This window comes from Xiphophorus couchianus, chromosome 4 (assembly GCF_001444195.1).
Source record: "Xiphophorus couchianus chromosome 4, X_couchianus-1.0, whole genome shotgun sequence".
NCBI lineage: Eukaryota > Metazoa > Chordata > Actinopteri > Cyprinodontiformes > Poeciliidae > Xiphophorus > Xiphophorus couchianus.
The window spans coordinates 10133730-10153393 of record NC_040231.1 but is presented as its reverse complement, the minus strand read 5'-3'; the positions used below and the strand labels follow the sequence as shown (position 1 = coordinate 10153393).

General features: G+C 37.3%; 2 protein-coding genes across 4 annotated transcripts; one reads left to right on the top strand and one right to left on the bottom strand.

Annotated features, from left to right (window-relative positions):
• The first annotated feature begins 107 nt into the window (after positions 1-107).
• On the top strand, positions 108-5408 carry mespaa (mesoderm posterior aa). The gene has a single exon (XM_028016025.1). The coding sequence runs from the start codon at positions 3256-3258 to the stop codon at positions 3925-3927; it is 672 nt and encodes a 223-aa protein (XP_027871826.1). The 5' UTR covers positions 108-3255; the 3' UTR covers positions 3928-5408.
• A 75-nt stretch (positions 5409-5483) lies between these two features.
• Positions 5484-18741, bottom strand: LOC114143727 (aminopeptidase Ey-like). 3 transcript variants are annotated; one of them, XM_028016023.1, is made up of 21 exons: positions 18648-18741; positions 14327-14930; positions 12601-12743; positions 12274-12413; positions 11135-11261; positions 10865-11019; positions 10672-10785; positions 10425-10568; positions 10222-10287; positions 10069-10134; positions 9460-9632; positions 9271-9347; positions 9025-9158; positions 8888-8943; positions 8654-8801; positions 8423-8514; positions 6883-6993; positions 6567-6734; positions 6263-6403; positions 5946-6027; positions 5484-5816 (listed from the first exon to the last, which is right to left on the bottom strand). In XM_028016023.1, the coding sequence occupies exons 2-21, from the start codon at positions 14926-14928 to the stop codon at positions 5661-5663; spliced, it is 2895 nt and encodes a 964-aa protein (XP_027871824.1). In that variant the 5' UTR covers positions 14929-14930; positions 18648-18741; the 3' UTR covers positions 5484-5660. The 3 variants fall into 3 exon arrangements, 2 of the variants coding, with proteins under 2 accessions (XP_027871824.1, XP_027871825.1); XM_028016024.1 differs by lacking the exon at positions 18648-18741 and having other exon boundaries at positions 14320-14436; XR_003595301.1 differs by lacking the exons at positions 5484-5816; positions 5946-6027; positions 6263-6403; positions 6567-6734 and adding an exon at positions 7077-7323.
• Between the last annotated feature and the right edge of the window lie 923 nt (positions 18742-19664).

Sequence of the window (19664 nt, the reverse complement as noted above, 5' to 3'; positions counted from 1 at the left end):
TTTTGTCCATGAAAATCACAGAGATTTGAACGAAACAAATTTTTTAAAAAATTCAGAAGCATGTGTGGATTCTTAAACCTTTTAATTTTCTCCTGTCACACATCAAGCACAAAAATAACAAATTGTGTAGAACTACCACAAAAAGAAAACTGCATCTTTGTGGATAAAGGTGATTACTGAGCTAATTCCAGGCTGATCCTTTGCTATGTTGTCTTTTTTTAGACTCAACAAGGGTTCATTCCTAAAGTTTATGATTCTTCCTTATTTCTGATGGATTTATAGGTCAACATTAAGTGGCTTGCAATTAATTACTCTGGCCAATAACTTAAAAAGTACTTCAAATCTTTTCAGTGCTGTGGTACACTCTACTACATGAGCATATTTCCTATCAAAGATTTTCCTCCCACTCAGTTTTCCAATAATATGCTTACCAATGTCTGCTGGACAGCTGTCAAGCCAGAATTTTTCCTAAGGACTGTGTAAGCCATAACATATTCTATCAAATCATTGTTTTTCCTCTTGAACTGTTTGGGATACATATTACATTAAAATCATTAAAATCTTATTTTGTCGTAGGTATATTACTGAAGTATTTGAATTTCTGAAGCAGATTTTTAGATTTTAATTAGGTTTTTCTCAGAAACACCAAAATGAAAAGAAATAAACATGCAAGTTGTATATTACTCTGTGTGCAGTGATTCTTGCTCTTGCTACCTTTAAAGGATTTTTCTAGAAATACGATCTGCATGATTCAGAAATGCATAATTATGTTAGTGTTTCTATTTAGATTCTAGAAGGCCTCCTTCTAAAGGGAAAGTAATTTGCAGAACAGACTTAATGTTAGTGTTTATCTAGTTTATTTAGAGTTGCTTTGTTAATGAGGCATCGCAAACAGCGAGATCCTTGGCTCCATTAAGTCTGGACTCAAATTCTCTCTCCTTTCTCTGACCTCCTGCCTCAATCATTCGCTAAAACCAGAGGTCTTTTATATTCATCAAGAGAGAGGATCTGCATATCAGCCCGGGAGAATTAGACCCAGTGTTTGATTTGCCACATACACACGGCTCATTTGACTTGCGAGCAACCCACCCAAAGACTAACATACACACTTAAGTCTGTCATTACAGTAAAGCTAATAAACTCTCTGCTCCGAAGTAAACAATGTCAGGAATAATGTAGATTAGGAGAGTTGCAATCCTCCATCTGAGAAGACAAAAAGAAAGATAGCTGTAATTATTCTGAAATTTAAAGTAGGTTTATTGCTGATGTTGTTTCCAGTTTTTGTATTTAAATAGTTTCAGAGCAACATTCTGACTCACACAGAAACAAGATAATGGCCAATGATAACCCATGAATAACAGAGTAAATAATGTATCTACAAAGAATGCCCTTCTGAATTCTTTTACAACCACTGAAACTTTTCACATTTTATTGCACAGCCACAAAAATCTGAAACGTGTGATGTGTAGTTTTGCCATTTTATTTTTATTCTTGAATCAAGGATTGAACAGAGTTTCAGGAGGTGCTTCTGATATTGTTTTATAACTTAACCCTGCTTTGAAGTCCTACAAGAGATTAAATTTTATATTTAATTCAATTTTAATAAGACAAACTAATCAAGATTCCTGAACGTTACATTTTATATAGTCCTATTTTTCCTTTACATGTTTATTTACATTTAAATGTCTGTTTTTCTTGCATTAGTGTGGCGATGTAAAGTGGCGTAGCACCAGTTCACACCTCTTACTAGGAGACAAATGTAACACAGCAGTTTGTGGGAAAGCAACTTGGGACTCAGCTCCACAGTAGAAGTGAAAACAAATCCCATCAAAAGGACATCACTGGACACAAAATGTGTGTCGAGCATTTGTAAAACTCATCTCTAATCTTTTCCCACCTGTACTGCAGCATTTGTTCATTCCAATTCAAATGATTGTTTTTCCTCTTGAATTGTTTGGGATACATATCATATTAAATGTGGCTAAAGTTTTTGAAAGATTTTTGTTTATTTTTATGTTGCAGAAAGTTAAGATTTGAACTGGAGTTTGCAGACTTCTTAACTTTATGATGCTAAAATCACAATGACTGCTGTACAGTTTTGTTTCAATATTTTATATATCATTGAGATATTAGAGTCAGACTGATTTATTGAAAGGGTAATTTCTGTCGATTTGGATGACCAAGGCACACAAACAATGAAAATCCAAAACTTTGCTTCAACCAAAATAAAATAAAATTACACCAAAGGGGGATTTTGTTACATAAACCTTATTTTGGGGGTTATTATAGGGGATAGATAACAATGGGACCCAATAGATGACTTGCTGGAAAAGCTGGTTGTTCAAAGCATATCAGAGGTTCAAGGTTCAGTTCAAGAGTTAGAGGAAGATTTACAAAGTATGAACTGCAACTGAGGTCGACACTTTCTTTTGGAGACTGGCATTTCATATTTTGTTGATATTTACCAGCAATTAAATACCTGAGATTAACCAGTGTTTTCATAGTGTTGCATATTGAGGTTTTAAATTGAATATTTGTCTGAAGATTGGTTGCATCTTTTCCATCCAGGTTCTGAGAGCTGAGACCAGCTGCTGGCCAAATAGCTAAAGGTGCTAATCATTCACACCTCCCAGCTGACACGGCACACTTATTCTAAGCCAGTCTAAAAGAAGTAAAATGACAGGAAGGACCAAGGCCCAAAGTATTCATTAATAAATATAAAGCAAGATTTTCCTTATCTATGCAAACAGCATTCATATGCGACAGATAATGGGCCTAAGAGCTTGATATTTCATTCAGACAAGCATTTACTCAGCATACAATGATTCAGAGGAACTATAAAAAAAACAATATTTTGACTTTTGTATTGCAGATTGTTCCAGGGCTTCAATGAATCCCTGAGTTTCTAATGATAATCTCTGGCTTAAGGCCAGGCATGTGGCCCCTTCATGATAGTGTTATTTTCAAACACCTGCAGAAGCATGATGCTCACACTAGAAGAGCCACATCACACCTTGTACTGGAGCATGCCAGTTTCCCATGGGACCCCCTGGCCAAGGTGTCATCCCTGCTCCCAGAGCTCCTCAGGACCAGAGGTGGCTCCCAGGAGGTGACGCTTCACACCCCTCACCACATATATTGAGCAGCCTCCTTCTCTCTTCTCAATATCCAGAGCATCCTTCAGCAGAAACCCACTGACAGGCCAGCACCGCAGCACCAACTGACAACAGGAAAACTGATACTTCAGCAGTGACTATGGAAATGGCCTACTGTTCTCTCCAGCTTCAGAAGAACTCCTTGTTCTTTGATTATGATCTTCTTCTAGAAAAGTCTCCAGCTTGTGATCCATCCTCAGATCCTGGTTATGCCAGCACAGGCAGCAGCTTCTCTCCTTCCTCCTCTGTGGACTCTTTTTGCTTTTCCCCGGTCTCCCTTCAGGCCTTAGGAAAGGAGCAAGATGTCTTGAACTGTTTCTGGTTCAGCAGCACGTTGGAGCCTCAACCATCCCAACAATCGGACACCGTCCTCAGCTCCAGGCCTTCCTCTTCAGCTATCGTCCCCATGAAGAAGTCCAGGTCCAAGTATCCAAGTAAAAAGCGGCAGACTGCAAGCGAGAGGGAGAAGCTGAGGATGAGGGATCTGACCAAAGCTTTGCATCACCTCAGGACATACCTTCCTCCCTCCATGGCACCAGCTGGACAGCTAACCAAGATCGAGACACTGCGCCTCGCTATTCGATACATTTCTTATCTGTCGGAGGAGTTGGGGCTCTGCCAGGAGGTGCTGGAGCAGAGGAGATCCTCAGACTTTGTGGAGCAGGCCCAAACCCTCAGCCAGTTCCTGGATCAACCAACAGCCATGAACACAGAGCAGCTGTCCTCTCTGCACCATTCATATCAGGTACAGTTACAATTTCTTTTTATATAAATAAAGACAGCTCTCTATACATCTCTGTAGTACAGTTAAAATATCTTTCTTTGTTGTTTGTTTTCAGGATTTAAGTGCAGGTTACTTCACCAGTGAGGAGTCCTGGAATCACCATGAACAGTCAAAAGCTTTGGCATTCACTGGACAGTAGTGAATGCCGGTCCAGTGAATGTCCTAATATATGGACTAAACTTCTCAAGCTTCTAATTTTGAACCAATAATTTTCTGTTGTTTAGTTACTTTTGTACATAGAAATATGTATTTATTAAGTTTCCACAATGTGAAAAAAATAAACATTATTTATCATAAAATCCCTTGTTGATTTAACTACTCCAAGCCCAAATGTTCAGCTACACACAGCATTCACACCCAGTGTTTGGCCTTTGATGCACACAAACGTAGCAGCTGTCTGTAGGATGTGTTAAACAGGTAACACTTCCCTTCTAAAGCTTTTCAGGAAAGTGTCCCACTGAGAGAAGTGACAGCTGATCTAGAGCCAGTTAACTACCATGTTTCTCACCCTGCTTTTAAAGATTTAAAATAAAGTTTTTATGTAATACAGTCATAGTATTCACTTGGTAGATATTACACAGCACCAAATGTAAACAGATATTACACAGCACCAAATGTAAACAGAGGTCACAGGACAGAGTTGCACAAACTCAATGCTTTCCTTACACCTCAGCCAAGATGTTAAATCATGACATACTTCTGTAGACATGCATTCCTGAGTTGTAGTTATCACAGTTCTCTGCTTTGCACACATAAAACTTCAATGTTTGCTAATTCTTCTTTGCAAAAAAAAAAAGTATTACATAGGGATCATTTGACCTTTGACCAGGCCATTCTAACACATTTAGATATTGTGATCCAAACTATCCAAAGTTTAGGATCACTGTTTTATTAAACCTCCCAGTTTCAAGCCTTTTTCAGTCTTCATACAAGTTTTCCTCAAGGATTTTCCTGTTTTTATCTCTATCCATGTTCCTGTGAAGTCTGACAATTTTCCCTCTCTCTTTACTGAAGCATTCCACAACATGTGTCAACATGGAGGATGGTGTGTTTAGGATGACATTTGGTTTTATAGTGGCATTTTGCATGTAGACCCTCCAATCCAAGGCATTGTTTAAGGCTTTCTTTTTTAAAAATCTTTAATAAAGGCCAGATTTTCTTTTCTATTCCACAGCAAATAATTATCCTGCCAACAAATTCTCCCACCTGAGCTGTGGTTCCTATTCCGATTAATTTTAGTATTTTTAATATTAAAAGCTACATTATATATCAATGCGTGCAAATATGTCAGAATAGAGGCAGACGTTTGGCTGGGGTTTAATTTCTGAAAGTGTTGTGAAACTTTCAACCACACATTTCATTCCAAAGAAAAATAATATCTTAATGCATAAACAGAATCTGTTTCAGAACGTTGTAAATTTCAGCCTAAACATGTAATGAGGTGAAATATCCTTCAGGTAAGATGTTAAGAAAACTAATGTTGTCGAGGACACCTAAAAAATCTTAACTAGATCCGAATTTTTTGTCCTGATAAAAAGCACACATGTAGTCAAATACATTTATTTCATAAAATATTTTTACCAAAACACTTCATTAAAAATATTTGATAAAAAATATCCACAGAGTTTAAATACATAGTTGCTTTCAGGCAAAAGAAAAAAAGGGTTGTAGAAGAATCTGTTCCATGATTTAAACCCCCGTACACTGACTGGCTTGGATCACTAAATTCCAGATGTTTGACTGATCAACCAGTCAGACAGTGGTTTCTTGTTTAGGGCCACCCAGTTTATGTTGGCCTTGGTTCTCTCCAGCATTGGATCAAAAGTCACATCTGCTGAGCCAAGCTTTGCTTGAACCTCTTCTTTGAATTGATCCAACTACACAAGAGAGGATGGGAAAAGCAAAATCATTTCCACTTAACATCAAAAAGGATTTTTTTAAGAAATAGTGTCATCACCTTCATTTGGATTATATGGAATTTAACAGTTTAGTTATTAAATCCATACCTGTTTATATTCATACTCAGTAGAGAATCGTTCCGTCAATCCATTAATAATACTTGCCAGGGAAATTGATCCTCGACCATATCTGAAGAAAGAAAAAAAACAAACAGAATGGTGTCATTTCTTGGACTAACATTCAAGTTAGCAAACAAAGCTGCTTTGAGAGACACTTTAATACAAATGTTTTTATTAATATGTATTTTGCTGATTTATTTGCTCCAACAGCACATGACTAACCCCATCCTGTCAGTCTACCAAAAGAGATGGTTAGGAAACACAAACAAAATCTTGCAAAATCTTTGAATACTGAGAAAACTCACTCGTTTATTATGTAGTCCCAGTTGGCTCTAATAAAATCCCAAGCCAGAGGTTGCCCGATAGGGTTACGTGCAATATAAATAAAAGTATAAGATACATCCTGCTTCCGGATCTTCTCTGGATCCAGGCAGTACTGTAGATACCTGAACAGAATAGTTTTGTTGTTATGAGAATCAAACTAAAACCGTAGAAGTCTCTCAAACCGTTTCAAAATCACACAATAAGCATTAACCATCTGTGTGCGGGTGTGCAGGAGTACGGGGGTGCGCGTGTGTGTGTGTTACAGAGTGAGAGAGAGTGACAAACCTGTTTAACAGCCAGGGCTCTTTGGTGCAGGACAGAGCAAGCATAAGTTTTTCTGCCTCTGAGGCAATCGTGGTGTTCCTATGCATCTCCCATGCAAAGTCCCATTCTGCTTTTCCTCCAGCTGCAATCGCATTGCAGTACACTGTGGACTTCAGGTTGGCATTGATGCTGCATAGTTTAGTAAAAACAAACCAAAACAATTCTGTACAAATGTTTATGAATATGGAAGGTCCAAAAGGAAATACCAAGAACTCAATGAATTGGAAGAAAAATGCTGGAAATATTACAAGCGCTCCACTTTCTGAAAAGACTTTACTTGTTGACAGCAGGGTTGTTCATCCACTCTTTAAACCAGCCAGATGTGAGTTCTCTGCAGCTTTCCACTCCTGAGCTGCAGGCCATGGAGATTGCATTGATCTGATTGTATCTGGACAGACAACATAAGCACAGTGAGAATGCCTGACATTATAATGGTTTAATGCAGTGATTCCCAGCTAGGGGTACTCCTACCTCTAGTGGTGCAATACACACTACAATGGGTACCTGGAAACATTTAATATTTTATTCCCCAGATGCCAGGTATCACTTACATGCCAGACACATACACTGTGCCCCAGTAAAAATAAAATAGGGCTGGGATGATCCAAATGAAAAATAATCTAAGTTTTTTTCATCCAAAGCAAAAACGTCACACATCAAAACTGTATGTGGAAATGATGAAAGCAGTGGTATCAGTGCTGTGCAAGGCTCTAATGCTCTGCAGTCAAAAGAGACACAGAGAGAGAAGACACAGACATAGACAAAGGTCACAACACAAGAACCCACAGAAACAACAGCAGTTAAATATGGATAATTGGCCTGGCTGAAACATCCTGTTACTCTGGATTTAGGAGAGTTCATCAGAGTCCAAAAAAGGAAGAAAAAGGCCAAACCTAAACCTAAGCACCACAGTGAAAACTATCATTTGTAATTTTCCGGTAAAACTCATTGAGCGTGTATGCAGTACAGGCCAAAGGTTTCTTTAGCTATTAGACAATTACTTTATGTCTCTTCATAAAGAGACATACTTCAGTAACAGAGGTGTCACAGCTGTGACATAATGGATAAATCTTTGATTTAGAGAAAATCTTAGGTATGAAAAGCAATAAAGAGAACACACGGTACTGACATGAAGTCACTAAGGAGGTAAGCTTAGGATGAGCGATACCATGTATGTAATTAAAATTAGAAAGTGCAAGTTAGGAAACATCTGGTATTTATCTTACTGACAACCATCTCTTCCACCTTAACTGTCTCACTTTTTTCTTTTTCCTGGGAGCTGAAGGGTAGGCAGGGTATAACAATGAGTGTGTCTCACTTGTATATACTGAAGAACACATACTGTATATGTTCTTTGAAGTAGAACATATAATGTTTGAAAAACGTTATTTGTTTATGGAAGCACATTGTAGATACAGACAAGGTGAATGTCATGTTCTCTTGTCATTACCAAGTAACTGTGTAAATGTGTCCCTTTGATATTTTTCACCCCAAGAACACTGGAGATCATACATGGTGAACTGAATATTCCCAGAGATCAGCCTAAAATGTCAAGGATAGATACCAAAAATGCTTTTGCTACAGTTATTTTATCTGACTTTTTGAAGGGTTCCAATAACTTGGTGGATTTTTAACTAAACATTTCCTAACAAGGGGTTCATTTTCTGCCTGAAATTCCAATTAAAATGTGGATGTCTTTAATTATTTCAGTGTGAGATTCATAATATATGTGCACTGTATGTGACAAAAGAGCAAGGTCTTCATGGTAAAAAAAAAAAACAACACAAAAACAAAACAAAAATCCAAAGCATCCTTACTGATCTGTGTGCTTTGCTGGCATCTTTGTCCAATTTACAGTGAGATTTTGGAAGTAATGAAACAAGGGGGTGACCTGTTTTTTTATGTAGGCCTGAGGGATAAAGACAACACATAAAGATTTTAACATAATTATTTTTGTTCTGTGATGATATGAGAAATTTACATTTAATATTCCATTCATGTTGTATAATATCTTTAACTTCACAATATTTTTATCATATTGAACAAACCTGCATGGGTCCATACAACTCACTGCGGTCAAACATAAGAAAGAAGTAATTCAAGTTACGCTTGGCTGTCTCCCAGGGCATATATTCAACTTCTTTATTCAGGAATGTAGTCATCCTCAGAGCCAGAGTTGTCTCAACTATTTTTGCCCTTAAAATAAAAAGAAATTAAACTCCTTGGTATTTTTTTTTTTACAGAAACCCAACTCCAATATTTGAGTAAAGATGTGACCTCACTTTGCAAGATTAAAGGCATCATCAATAATCTGAGCCCTATTGATCACAGGAATTTCCTAGAAACAAAGAAAATGTTATGAGCAGCATTTTCAGACATTAGTAACAGAAACAAAGCGGCGGCACAGCAAAAGTTGTACCTGATGGTTTGAGATCAGCTTAGCAATAAGACGTTCCCAGTTTGTTTCATCGTAATTGACTCTATAGAAACCTGTCATGTTTACGTTGGCCACCAACCAATCAGAGCCACCAAGAACCAGTTCTGCGTTTGTGGCTAAATGAAAAAAAATATTAGCAATAATTATTAATTTAATAACAATTGGCATCATCACCATAATCTTTCTATGAGTGGCTCATAATATTCACTGACTTGAAATGATTCTTACCTTCCTTGTTAAGAAGCCAGTACTGCTGTTCAGAACCACCAGTCTTAATCCAGGTAACAGGGACAAACCATTCGTAGCTGGAACCAATTTCATAAAATCACACATACAATTGAAAACAAACAACAAATTAAGTTTTGCGTAGCACATTGTTAGGTATATGTGACTCCTCCATAAAAAGCTGAATCCTACTTGAACTGTGAAGGTGTGTCCACAACAGACTCTGGATCCAACAGAAAGTGTTCCTGTGTGATTTCTCCAGTCTGGGTGTTGATGGTGACCACTGGGAAGCCCATTTGTAGGATCCATCGGTTCATAATGACCTCCACAGAATGGGGCAATGCTATACCAGCTTTATCTACTGCCTAAAGAAAAGAAACATTCAATGAAAAAAAAATTAGTTGAAATTTGTTTGACAGCAGCTGTTCAAGCCTGAAAATATGTTTTTTCAGTGGGAAAACTATATCGACCAATTGGTGTAAAGTGTGCCTATAACAGAAGTCAGCAACGTAATGAACCTTTGTTGTCATGCATTTGTCTAGAGAAAGAAATCCTTCTTAACCAAAAAGATAACCTATCAAGTTTTTTACATTGGGGTTGGTGATTTAACCCCTCCACTTTTTATTATTTTGCAATTTCCTGTTATATGGGATTTGTGGAAAATTATGTTTAACTTTTTTTTGGCTCTGACTGCTTGTTTGCAAAATGTGCTTGTTTATAGATTTGTTTAAGTATTTCCCAAACTTTTAAGTCAAAGTGTTATTTACAAGAAAGCTGTACAGATACATATTGATGTCTTACCATTTGCAGGTGCTTCCAGAGGTCTTTGTTGCCTGTGGTGTTATACTCAAACTCCTCTAAGTATGTCTGCAGATAGATCTCTGTTACGAACCTCTGTTATTATTAACACAATATTGAAATTATTCATGCTTATCCCTTGTAACCTTTACTCACATGAAGTCCTTTAGAAAAGACCGTTTCTGTAATAAAGTCTGAGAGCATTCTGAGGACTGCTGCACCCTGCAATGACAAACAAAGATTTTAGTTGGAGAGCCGTGATGATGGAGTCCTCATTGTATCTTCATAAAACACAGTGATGATAACATTGTGATAGCATCTGTGTGGGATCTGTTTAGATCACAGATGATATGATTTACCTTGCTGTATGTGATGGAGTCAAACAGTTCAATGATCTGATCTGGTCTCAGGATTTCCTCCTCTTTGGAAGAGATGGGGTGAGAGTAAGCTGTGGCATCAACACTCATCACACTGACAATTTCATTAAGAACAATTAAATCTTTCTGTGAAGGAAACAAACAGATGTCAAGACATATTTTCCTTCAAGACCTTCAACTTTTCTCATGAGTACAGGGCTGATTTTTATGAGAAAACACCCATGCTCACCATATTCCAGTCAGGTTCAGCATAATCAGCTCCTAGATAAGAAACATAGGTGGCAAACCCTTCATTGAGCCACAAGTCGTTCCACCACCTCATGGTCACCAAGTTTCCAAACCACTGAGAGGAGAAATCTTCAATGAATACATATACGTACAGTGTAATATATTTCACTTGCAAAGGGCAAGCAACACATTACCATATGAGCTAGCTCATGCGAGATGACAGTTGCCACCCACTCTTTTTCTCCATTAGACGACACTCCAGGATTATACAGGAGAGCTGTCTCTCCGTAGATGATCAAACCCCAGTTCTCCATTCCTCCAGCACCAAATACAGGAAGAGCAATCTGGTCTAAAAGCAATAGCAGAATTCAGAGCAGGTCATGTTTTATTCCTTGCAAAAGTATGAGCCATAGGAACATAATCAGGTAATGTAAGCAGATTGAGTAGTTTCTTTAGATCTTTACCTGACTTTTTGAGAGGGTAGGACGTGTTGTAGTAGTTCTCAAAAAATGCCAATATGAGTCCAGTCTTTTCCAGTGCATAGTTCCCCTGACCTTCTTCAATGGCCTTCCTGCGAGCCCAGATCCTGATCTAAAACAGGTGGAAAACAGAACTTCCACTCTATCACAAAATGCTGAAGATGTGATCTGATGTTTGAGTCCAGCAGAGGGCAGCACAACTGTATCCCTCATTGCATTTCATTAAGTTCAATCATTTTGCTTCTACTAATGTTTTGTGTGTTCAAGGATAACATTAACAAAGAATACAACATTTATAGTTCATGTTCTGCACATCTTTGTGTGATGGTTCTCAAAAATTTTACTCCAGCTCCAGTCCACACCTTCATAATCTCCCTCAAATATTTCAACTGGCTTTGCTTCACAATTTCTTCAAGGCTGCAGTTAGCACTGTTGCCTGTGCACATTTTTCTATCCCTCTTCCCTTATCTGCTCAAGTTTCCACTGATCAGCTTTGATCCAGCACTCCTTGTGTAGGGTGTCATTGACTGTCTGCTGGATAAATGTGCCCTAACATAAAAAATTATGCATTTAAATTATTTTTATGTGTTATTTTATGATGTTATTTTATGGGAAACAGCAGGACATAGATGACACAATATAAACACTGAAACAAAGTTACTAACTTTTTTAATGTCATTCTATTTTCTTGAGATTCATAAATAGAGCAACATCTAAACTAATGTAAGAACAGCAAATATTAGTCCTGTTTATTGTTATGATCCTGCATCAATCTGTTTTATTAAAGGTCAGGGTTCAAAGGAAATCTGAGTGTAATATTTAACTGATGTTTATTGCATTACATCCGTATTGTTTTAGCAATAATTCACTTACATGTCAGCTTAATTATGTTTTTTCATTATTTTTTACCTTCATAGTTCATAAGAGACTGTTTCATTGCACATATTTAAAAGAAAAATTACCAAGCTTCTACTACACACATTAATGTTAACAAGCAGAAGCCTGTTGAGATTTCTTGTACTAATTTCAATACATATATAAGTTTCACCCATTAATTAAAATCAAATAATTCTATTAAAATAGTTATGTTTATGATTCTGGCAGGGTTTTTTTAAAATAATTACCAAGACAGCTGCATCCGGGTTCGTCCCAATGTATGCAAAATCACATACAATGAAAGCCAACAAGTATGTAGACATGATCTCAGTAGGTTCAAAGCTGGTCTGAATAAAACTCTCTCCATTCATAGTGATGTTGACAGGATCTATGAAGGATCAAAAACAACAGCAGGTTCACAATTATGTGGTTCCACATGAAACAACAGGAACTGATTGTTAATAAATTGGTGTAGTTGTTAAGCACGTCACTGTCTACAATGACTAAAGAGTAATATGAAGAGAGCAAGTTAATTTAACTTAATGATATATACAAATCATCAACTACAGACTCACCGTAGTTGATGGCGTTAGACAAAGCCACAGTCCCCTGAGGGTGAATCAAAGTCACGTGGAAGATAGCTTTCATTGCTGGCTCATCAAAGCAGGGAAAAGCTTTCCTGGCATCTGTTGGCTGCATTTGAGTTGATGCTACAATTCTGATGAAGCAGGAAACCCAGTAATTAATCCAACATATAGGTGAAAAAAAATTGTGTATGAAACTCATGTTATACATAATTCCATTGTTTGGAATTTTGTGAAGATCATTAAATTGTTAAATGTGTATCATACGTTGGGGAATCTATGCATGCACTGCATCAAATTAAGGATTTCCTAAGACTTTTAAACCCCAGGGAGTTGAGCTGTATTTGTGGTTCCTGTCTGTTATTAATTATCCAGAGTAGATAACAGATTTTTTGTGTTGAACAAGCACTTTCAATTGCCAAGAAGAAAAAGCAAGGTGCACATTTTCTTGCAAGTTTCAATGACATGTAAATGATCTTGCCCTGCGACAGACTGGCGACCTGTCCAGGGTGTACCCCGCCTCTCGCCCGGAACGTAGCTGGAGATGGGCACCAGCAACCCTCCCGACCCCATTAGGGACAAGGGTGACCAGAAAATGGATGGATGGATGGATGGATGTAAATGATCTTCATCTCACTTTCCAGAACACATGATACCTCAAACTGTTGCTTGTTACCGCAAGCAAGAAATCCCAGTTTTTCTGATGCACTGACCAGTATGAACTCCATTTCTCACTGAGTTACGGGTTGGACCCTCCATCCAGGGTTGAGCAGGTATACAAAATAAATAAATGATTAAATAAAATAATTTATTTTTGTGCCTTTGGACACAGAACGCAGTCTTTCCATACTTAAAAGGAAATGTAAATGGCCATATGTGAATTTGTAACTTCTGTTTAACTATTGACTATATTGCATTGACATGGTCCATGAAGAGCTGTGAAGGTGTTTCAGCTAAGCTATGTTTATCCTGTGTTTTTACTAAACACATACAGGAGCATCTCAATTAACTAAACTATTAGTAATAGAATAATTTCATTGATTTTATTCAAAAAGCAAAACTGATAGAGATTTTACAAAAAGAATGTTTCAAGTATTCATTTCTGCCCATCTTGATAATTATGGCTTACAACAAAAGAAACCCCAATATTAAGTTTCTGAGTAAAAAAAAAACAAAAAAACAGAATGTCATGTAAGACCAAAAAAAGAAGGATGTTTAATACAGCCATCTTATGATATGACTAATACAAGACTGCTGACTTGACAGCTGCGTGGTCGATAGTCATTAACACCCTTCAGAAGAAATGAAGAGAAGTATTGTCAACAGGAAGATGAGAGATAGACAGACCCAAAAGGGCAGACTAAGTGGAGGCTGCTAATAGAGCAATCTAACTTCTTTAACACCTTATCAGTCACAAGTTGAACTCTTAGCTGTAAGTGTTAGCTATCCATGTTAACAGAAATATAGGACTAAATAGTACAGAAATAAACTTTCTTAAGAATACCCTAATTTATTAAGATGTACTTGTGTTTATTTGACACCCTTATCATCGTTGTAAGCTAACATATTGATTTAAAAGAAAATAATATGACTTCAGTTGTATCACCCCTATTGTGGCACATAATGCTACACATAAATGTATTTGTCTGAACATCTCTTTTAATGCACTAAGTCTTGAATCTGACCAAGTTAAAAAGAAAATCATAAAACTTCCTACTTTTTCACGTTGTTTTCAAAGTATTCCATCCTGTAGAAGCCTCCGAAGTCATCTGACAACTCTCCAACAAACTCCGTGTAGAGCTCATAAAATCTGCCGGGCTGCAGCGGGTCGTTGAGCTGAACCACCAGGTACTGGGTGGGAACCTCCAGCCAGGTTTTTTTCAGGGTGGGGGCTGCCTCTCCATACAAACTGTTCAGTTTGGCATAAAATCCATCAAACTTAGTTAAGTTCAGCTGGTTGGCGTGGATGAGGATGAGATCAGTCTCGATCACACATCTGAAAACAACCCTGGAGTTTCCAATGAAGATGTACAGATCATCAGCGTTGGGCGTTAGCCGGGGCCATAGAGTGATGTTATAGAGGACAGGAGAGAGGGTTTCCGGAAGTCTGTAGTAGTCCCAGGGCTCTTTGGGTCCAGATGGTGTGGTGGAAGCAGCGCTGGTTGTACTGGGTCCAGCAGTGGTTGGAAGTAATTCAGCATTCTTTGATCTCTCCTGAGCATACAACACTGTGAGGCCAATGATTGTTGCTAAAACTCCAGCAGTTGCAACCAGACAGGTCACTGCCACTGTCTTGCTGATGTAGAATCCTCTTCCCATGTCTCCAGCGCAGATGAGGAAGAATACAGAAGGATGACAGTTACTCTGTTTATGTCCTGCCTTTTAGAGTCCAACCCAAAAAGTTAATCATTGAAACCGTGGGCAGGAGACTCTGCTGAAAGTGCAAAACATTCAGATTTAAAATGTCCTAATGATAAGAGTAAAGTCCTGTCCAGACTTTAAACTTCCAGAGCAGTGGCTTCTGATAATGATGAATAAAGTTTTAAAAACCGGACTATAAAGATGGACTGGTTAAATTCCTGTTTATGCCCCATTGTAAATTCTGTGGTGGACCACTTGCAACAGATCTCTGTCTGTCCTGGTATGTATGTACACAGCTTTTATGTTTCCAGTGTGCCTTGATGTGGCTGTTTAATCGTTAAGAGGACTGGAGCAGCATCACAGAAAATAGTAAAATCAAGTTAACACAGTTAAAGCCTAGATTTTGTTTTATGTCACTCAGCTTTAATCTCATTTTGAAAGAGAGACGTGTCAAAAACAAATTCAGTGTATGAAAAGGCTCCGACAGTCAGTCTATTAATGCTGCTGCTTTCAATTGATTGATTTTCTGGGCAATAAGGCACTGTGAAAGCTGCCTATCATTGAAAATCATTAACCATTTGGGTTTAACCCCACCTGCCCAGTGAAAGAGTGTCCAACTGGAGGTGGAAACACTCTCTTTATATGTTGGATCTTAGCATAAGATGGTGAGGCTGTGGGTAGGAAGGATCTTCGGTAGCGGTCAGCCTTGAAAGAAATCTGAAGAGGCCTCAGACAAGACAATGTTGCTGCATGACAGTCCCGTGACATTTCATAACATGCTACCAGCTCAATGTTTGAGCAGCAGAGACGATGGTGTTCTGGATGACACCAATAGATGCTGGCAAGCTCTGCCACTCCTAATTAAATCTCTGTCTGGCCACATGGTTAGAAAGCTAAGCTATGATTGATGGAAGGGAAGGTTTGAACTTTCCTTTTCTATCTCTTCTCTTTGGTCCTGCCTGCTTGTTCACAAAGCCTTCTTCTCAACGCCTCTTGGATTTGAGGTTCAAGAACTTTTTGTCTTTGAGAAGCTAATCAGGTCTCCAGAGTGTAAGAATAAAATGATGGTGCTATAGTTACGCATCATAACTGGCTGAATACATACAGTAAGAGCAAATATCCATCATCTAAAATCAGAGCTAATAATCATCCAAAAAATTATGCCTCTACTAGAAAAAAAGAAGACTGAAATATTTTTAAATGAATAAATCAGAACGATTATAACCGAGCGACTCCAGCATGCTGCCACCTGGAGCGACTCAACTATCCTCACAATCAAATGACAATCTGAATAGACTTTGATACAACTTCAAGCCCAGGAAACTACTATTTGTTATGACGTATATTGAAGTTTGTGGTTGTAAAATGACTAAATGTGGGGAATAGAAGAGAAGATAATTCACTCCCTTTAATATTCATATTCTTGCAGAATCATTCAAGGTCATAAGGATTGGGTTCAATAATCAAGATCTAGCAGGATTTTTTAATTTCATTGATTACTCTTTTTTTATGGTTGCCAAAGTGGATTTATATTTTTGATTATCTATCCGTTTTACTCATTTCAGTTTAATTGCATGTTTTCTATAACCTTCAAGAAAAATGAAGGATATTGTTTGCTACTTTTGTATCACATTTTTTCAATATACCAGACTGTAGAAAACTCAAAATATACAACTCTGCTGGCTGCAGAGAGAGAGGTTATTTCTCTCAGCAAAATCTGGTTAATATGGGATTGTTTCACAGCACTGACACTTCCAGGCACATAAATAAACAGTCTATCATTAATAGTTATTAAGTGTGACGGAACTGCAGGTGTTCTCCCCCTCTCCACTGTCTTATTCAGATATACACTGAATAAAACAGTGCATTGGCAGTCAATCCTGGATTGACTGCCTTAGTATGTTCTTTGTGAAACAATCCAAGAGTAACGCCTTATTCCTGGAAATAACTGCTGTGCTTTGCTGTCAGTAAGACTTTTTCATGCAGTCTCTCCAATGGGAGTCCCAGATGTCTGGAATCTGGCTCATATGCAATATGAATGATGGAGTTCATATTCTATTTTGCTCATAATAACAATTATTCCTTCTTTCCAGTTAATTGAAATAAATAGGTGACTAATTCTAAGTAAATATAAGTTCCATGGGATAGAAGGTGGCTATATTTTTTAATATTGTATATGTATTGCTTTATATTAACAGCTTAATTTTGATGAGAAATCATGCCCAAAGAATCTGCCATCATCTTTGGTGTCTGGAAAACAGTTAGGCTAACATGTTCATATCAGATCTTTTATGAATGAACACATCAATTGAAACTTTCTAAATCTCATATAACATGTGACTAATAAAATTTCTGTGTAGAAAACATTATTAAAGTTTATATCAGCAAATTAGACCATGCCAAAGTTGATAGCGCTAATGCTAAAGTTGTGAGCAAGGAAGCTTCTAAGCCTAAACACAGAAGATGCCAATAAATGGTGGTACATCCTTAACTCTGGTTGTCAAATAAAATATTTACATGGCACGATGTTGGACTAAATTTAAAAGATATATTACTATTCATGCATTTTGTTTCAGCTGTGGAGCTTACAAAATGGGAGCGATCATATTCTTTGATGTTTGCAGACACTGAGGAGGTAACTCTTCCTATTCCTGGAGGGTCAACCACAATGTTGCTCCATTTAGATGGAGTCCATTTTCGGCAAAACTGTAATGCTTTTGTTGAGTTTTTAAAAACCAGCCCTTAGAGTGGAGGTGTGAACTATTATGCAGGAACTTTTCCCCAATTAGCATTAGAAAATATCGGCAGTTTCCAGACAGAGTTTTCATGTAAACCGCTGTCTGAGTTTACACAAAGAAGGATTTTCTGCCTTAACAAAAGTCATTATTTTCAGCAATAAAACTATTGCAAACAATCACATTAGAGTGAATACACATTTTGTAACATATGTAGAGGCACAGAGTTTATATTTCAAAATTTAATTATGATCACCTCAGAGTCTAAGAGAGTTTGTAACATTCACAGATGATTAACAAGTAAAGCCTGAGATGTTTGATTTTAGTTGATTAACTTAAATTGTTTTTAGGGCAATTAGAATTACACCTGTGTAATTATATGCAACAACATCTAATTTTACAGAGGCAGGATAAAATAATTTCAGGTGCCAAAATACTGCAAATAGTTAAGCCAAGAAAAGTATTTTTTGAAGTTTATTATTGTATTTTTTGTCTTAGTGAACAAGGTGAATTTGAAACACAGAAAAAACTGAAAAGGTTTTCAGTGGAAGGATCAACATTATCTTTGCTTCTCAGATTAATCTGTTTTGATTTTTGATCTTTGCAAAGGGCTGTTCAACTCCCAGAAGAAAAATCTATGTAATCACAGAGGAATGCAAAAGCAGTAATTAACTCTCTTTGGAAGCTTGAAAGAGATAGAAAGACTTTTTTAAGGTAAAATGCATGTCCCTTCTTTCACAGCAAAACAACTTTTCTGACATAATCCTCAAGGCGGATTTTCATGTGCGTGCATGGTGAGAGTGAAAAACAACAGTGTCCTGTCTGAAAGAACACCTGAATTATGTGCACAGAAAGACATATAAAGCAACAGGAAACTAAACTATTCCATCATTTCTCAATTTAAGGCTTTTCTCAGTGGATTCAGCCACTTTTCTAACTTACCTTACAAAGTCCTTAGAAGTGCTCTCCCTGTTAGTGCCATATGGGAAAACTTTTTCCCATAATTGAACACGGACAAAACTGTTACTGCCACTCATTTTGGAACTTGTTCCATCATGTCTATTGAGATTTTTCAATGCATGTTGTCACAAGCATCTCTGTGTTTTTTATGCTTGTTATTATTGTGAAGCACTTCGAGGTTTTTGACTTGTGAAAGGTGCTAGTTTACTTATTACCCTCTAACTGCCTGGGAGATTTTCTGTGTTGAAGGCATTGATGATACTGGCATCATTTCATCACAAAGGTGGGACTCTATTTAATTGTAACAAATATACATTTCTTATATTGTTTTATTAAACAAAGTCTAGCCATAAATGCTCCCCCTTTCAGGAGAATGTAATGCTTGGAGTGAATCCAAGTGATACATTAATGAATTCCAGAGAGTACACTAACAGAAAACCTCAACACCTCACACAGGAAGGTTTTCATTCAAGTTTAAACACAAGTTTACACTTTTTTCACTTGTCTTCTTCTGATGATTCATGTCAAACTGAAACAATGAGGACAGAATACAATGATGCTGGATTAATGCAGCTGTGTATCCAGTTTCACTCCCATATCCTATCAGGTGTTTGTAATTTTTACTGGAGAAGATTCAACATAGCTGAACCAAATTAATAATAACTTCAGATAATAATGTCAGAATGTCTCTCTACACCTCATTAGCTTACTACTTCAATTAAAAAAAAGACTGTTGCTTGAGTATCTCATTATCATGACCGTTTCGCAACGTTTGTTATCAGCCTGTGTCATCATCTTGAACTGTGCTACACCAAGCATTTCAGACAAACAGAAACAAGGGAGGTTTCCTCAGTAGGCCAGCCATCATTTGCTTTAAACCAGAACAGATGCTGAGCTTTTTCCAGAATGGTATAGGTCTATGTATTTCTGCAAAGGAACACAGATAAGAAATACCTCAACTTCAGATGACTCGGATTGTGATCTCTAGCAAACTATTTA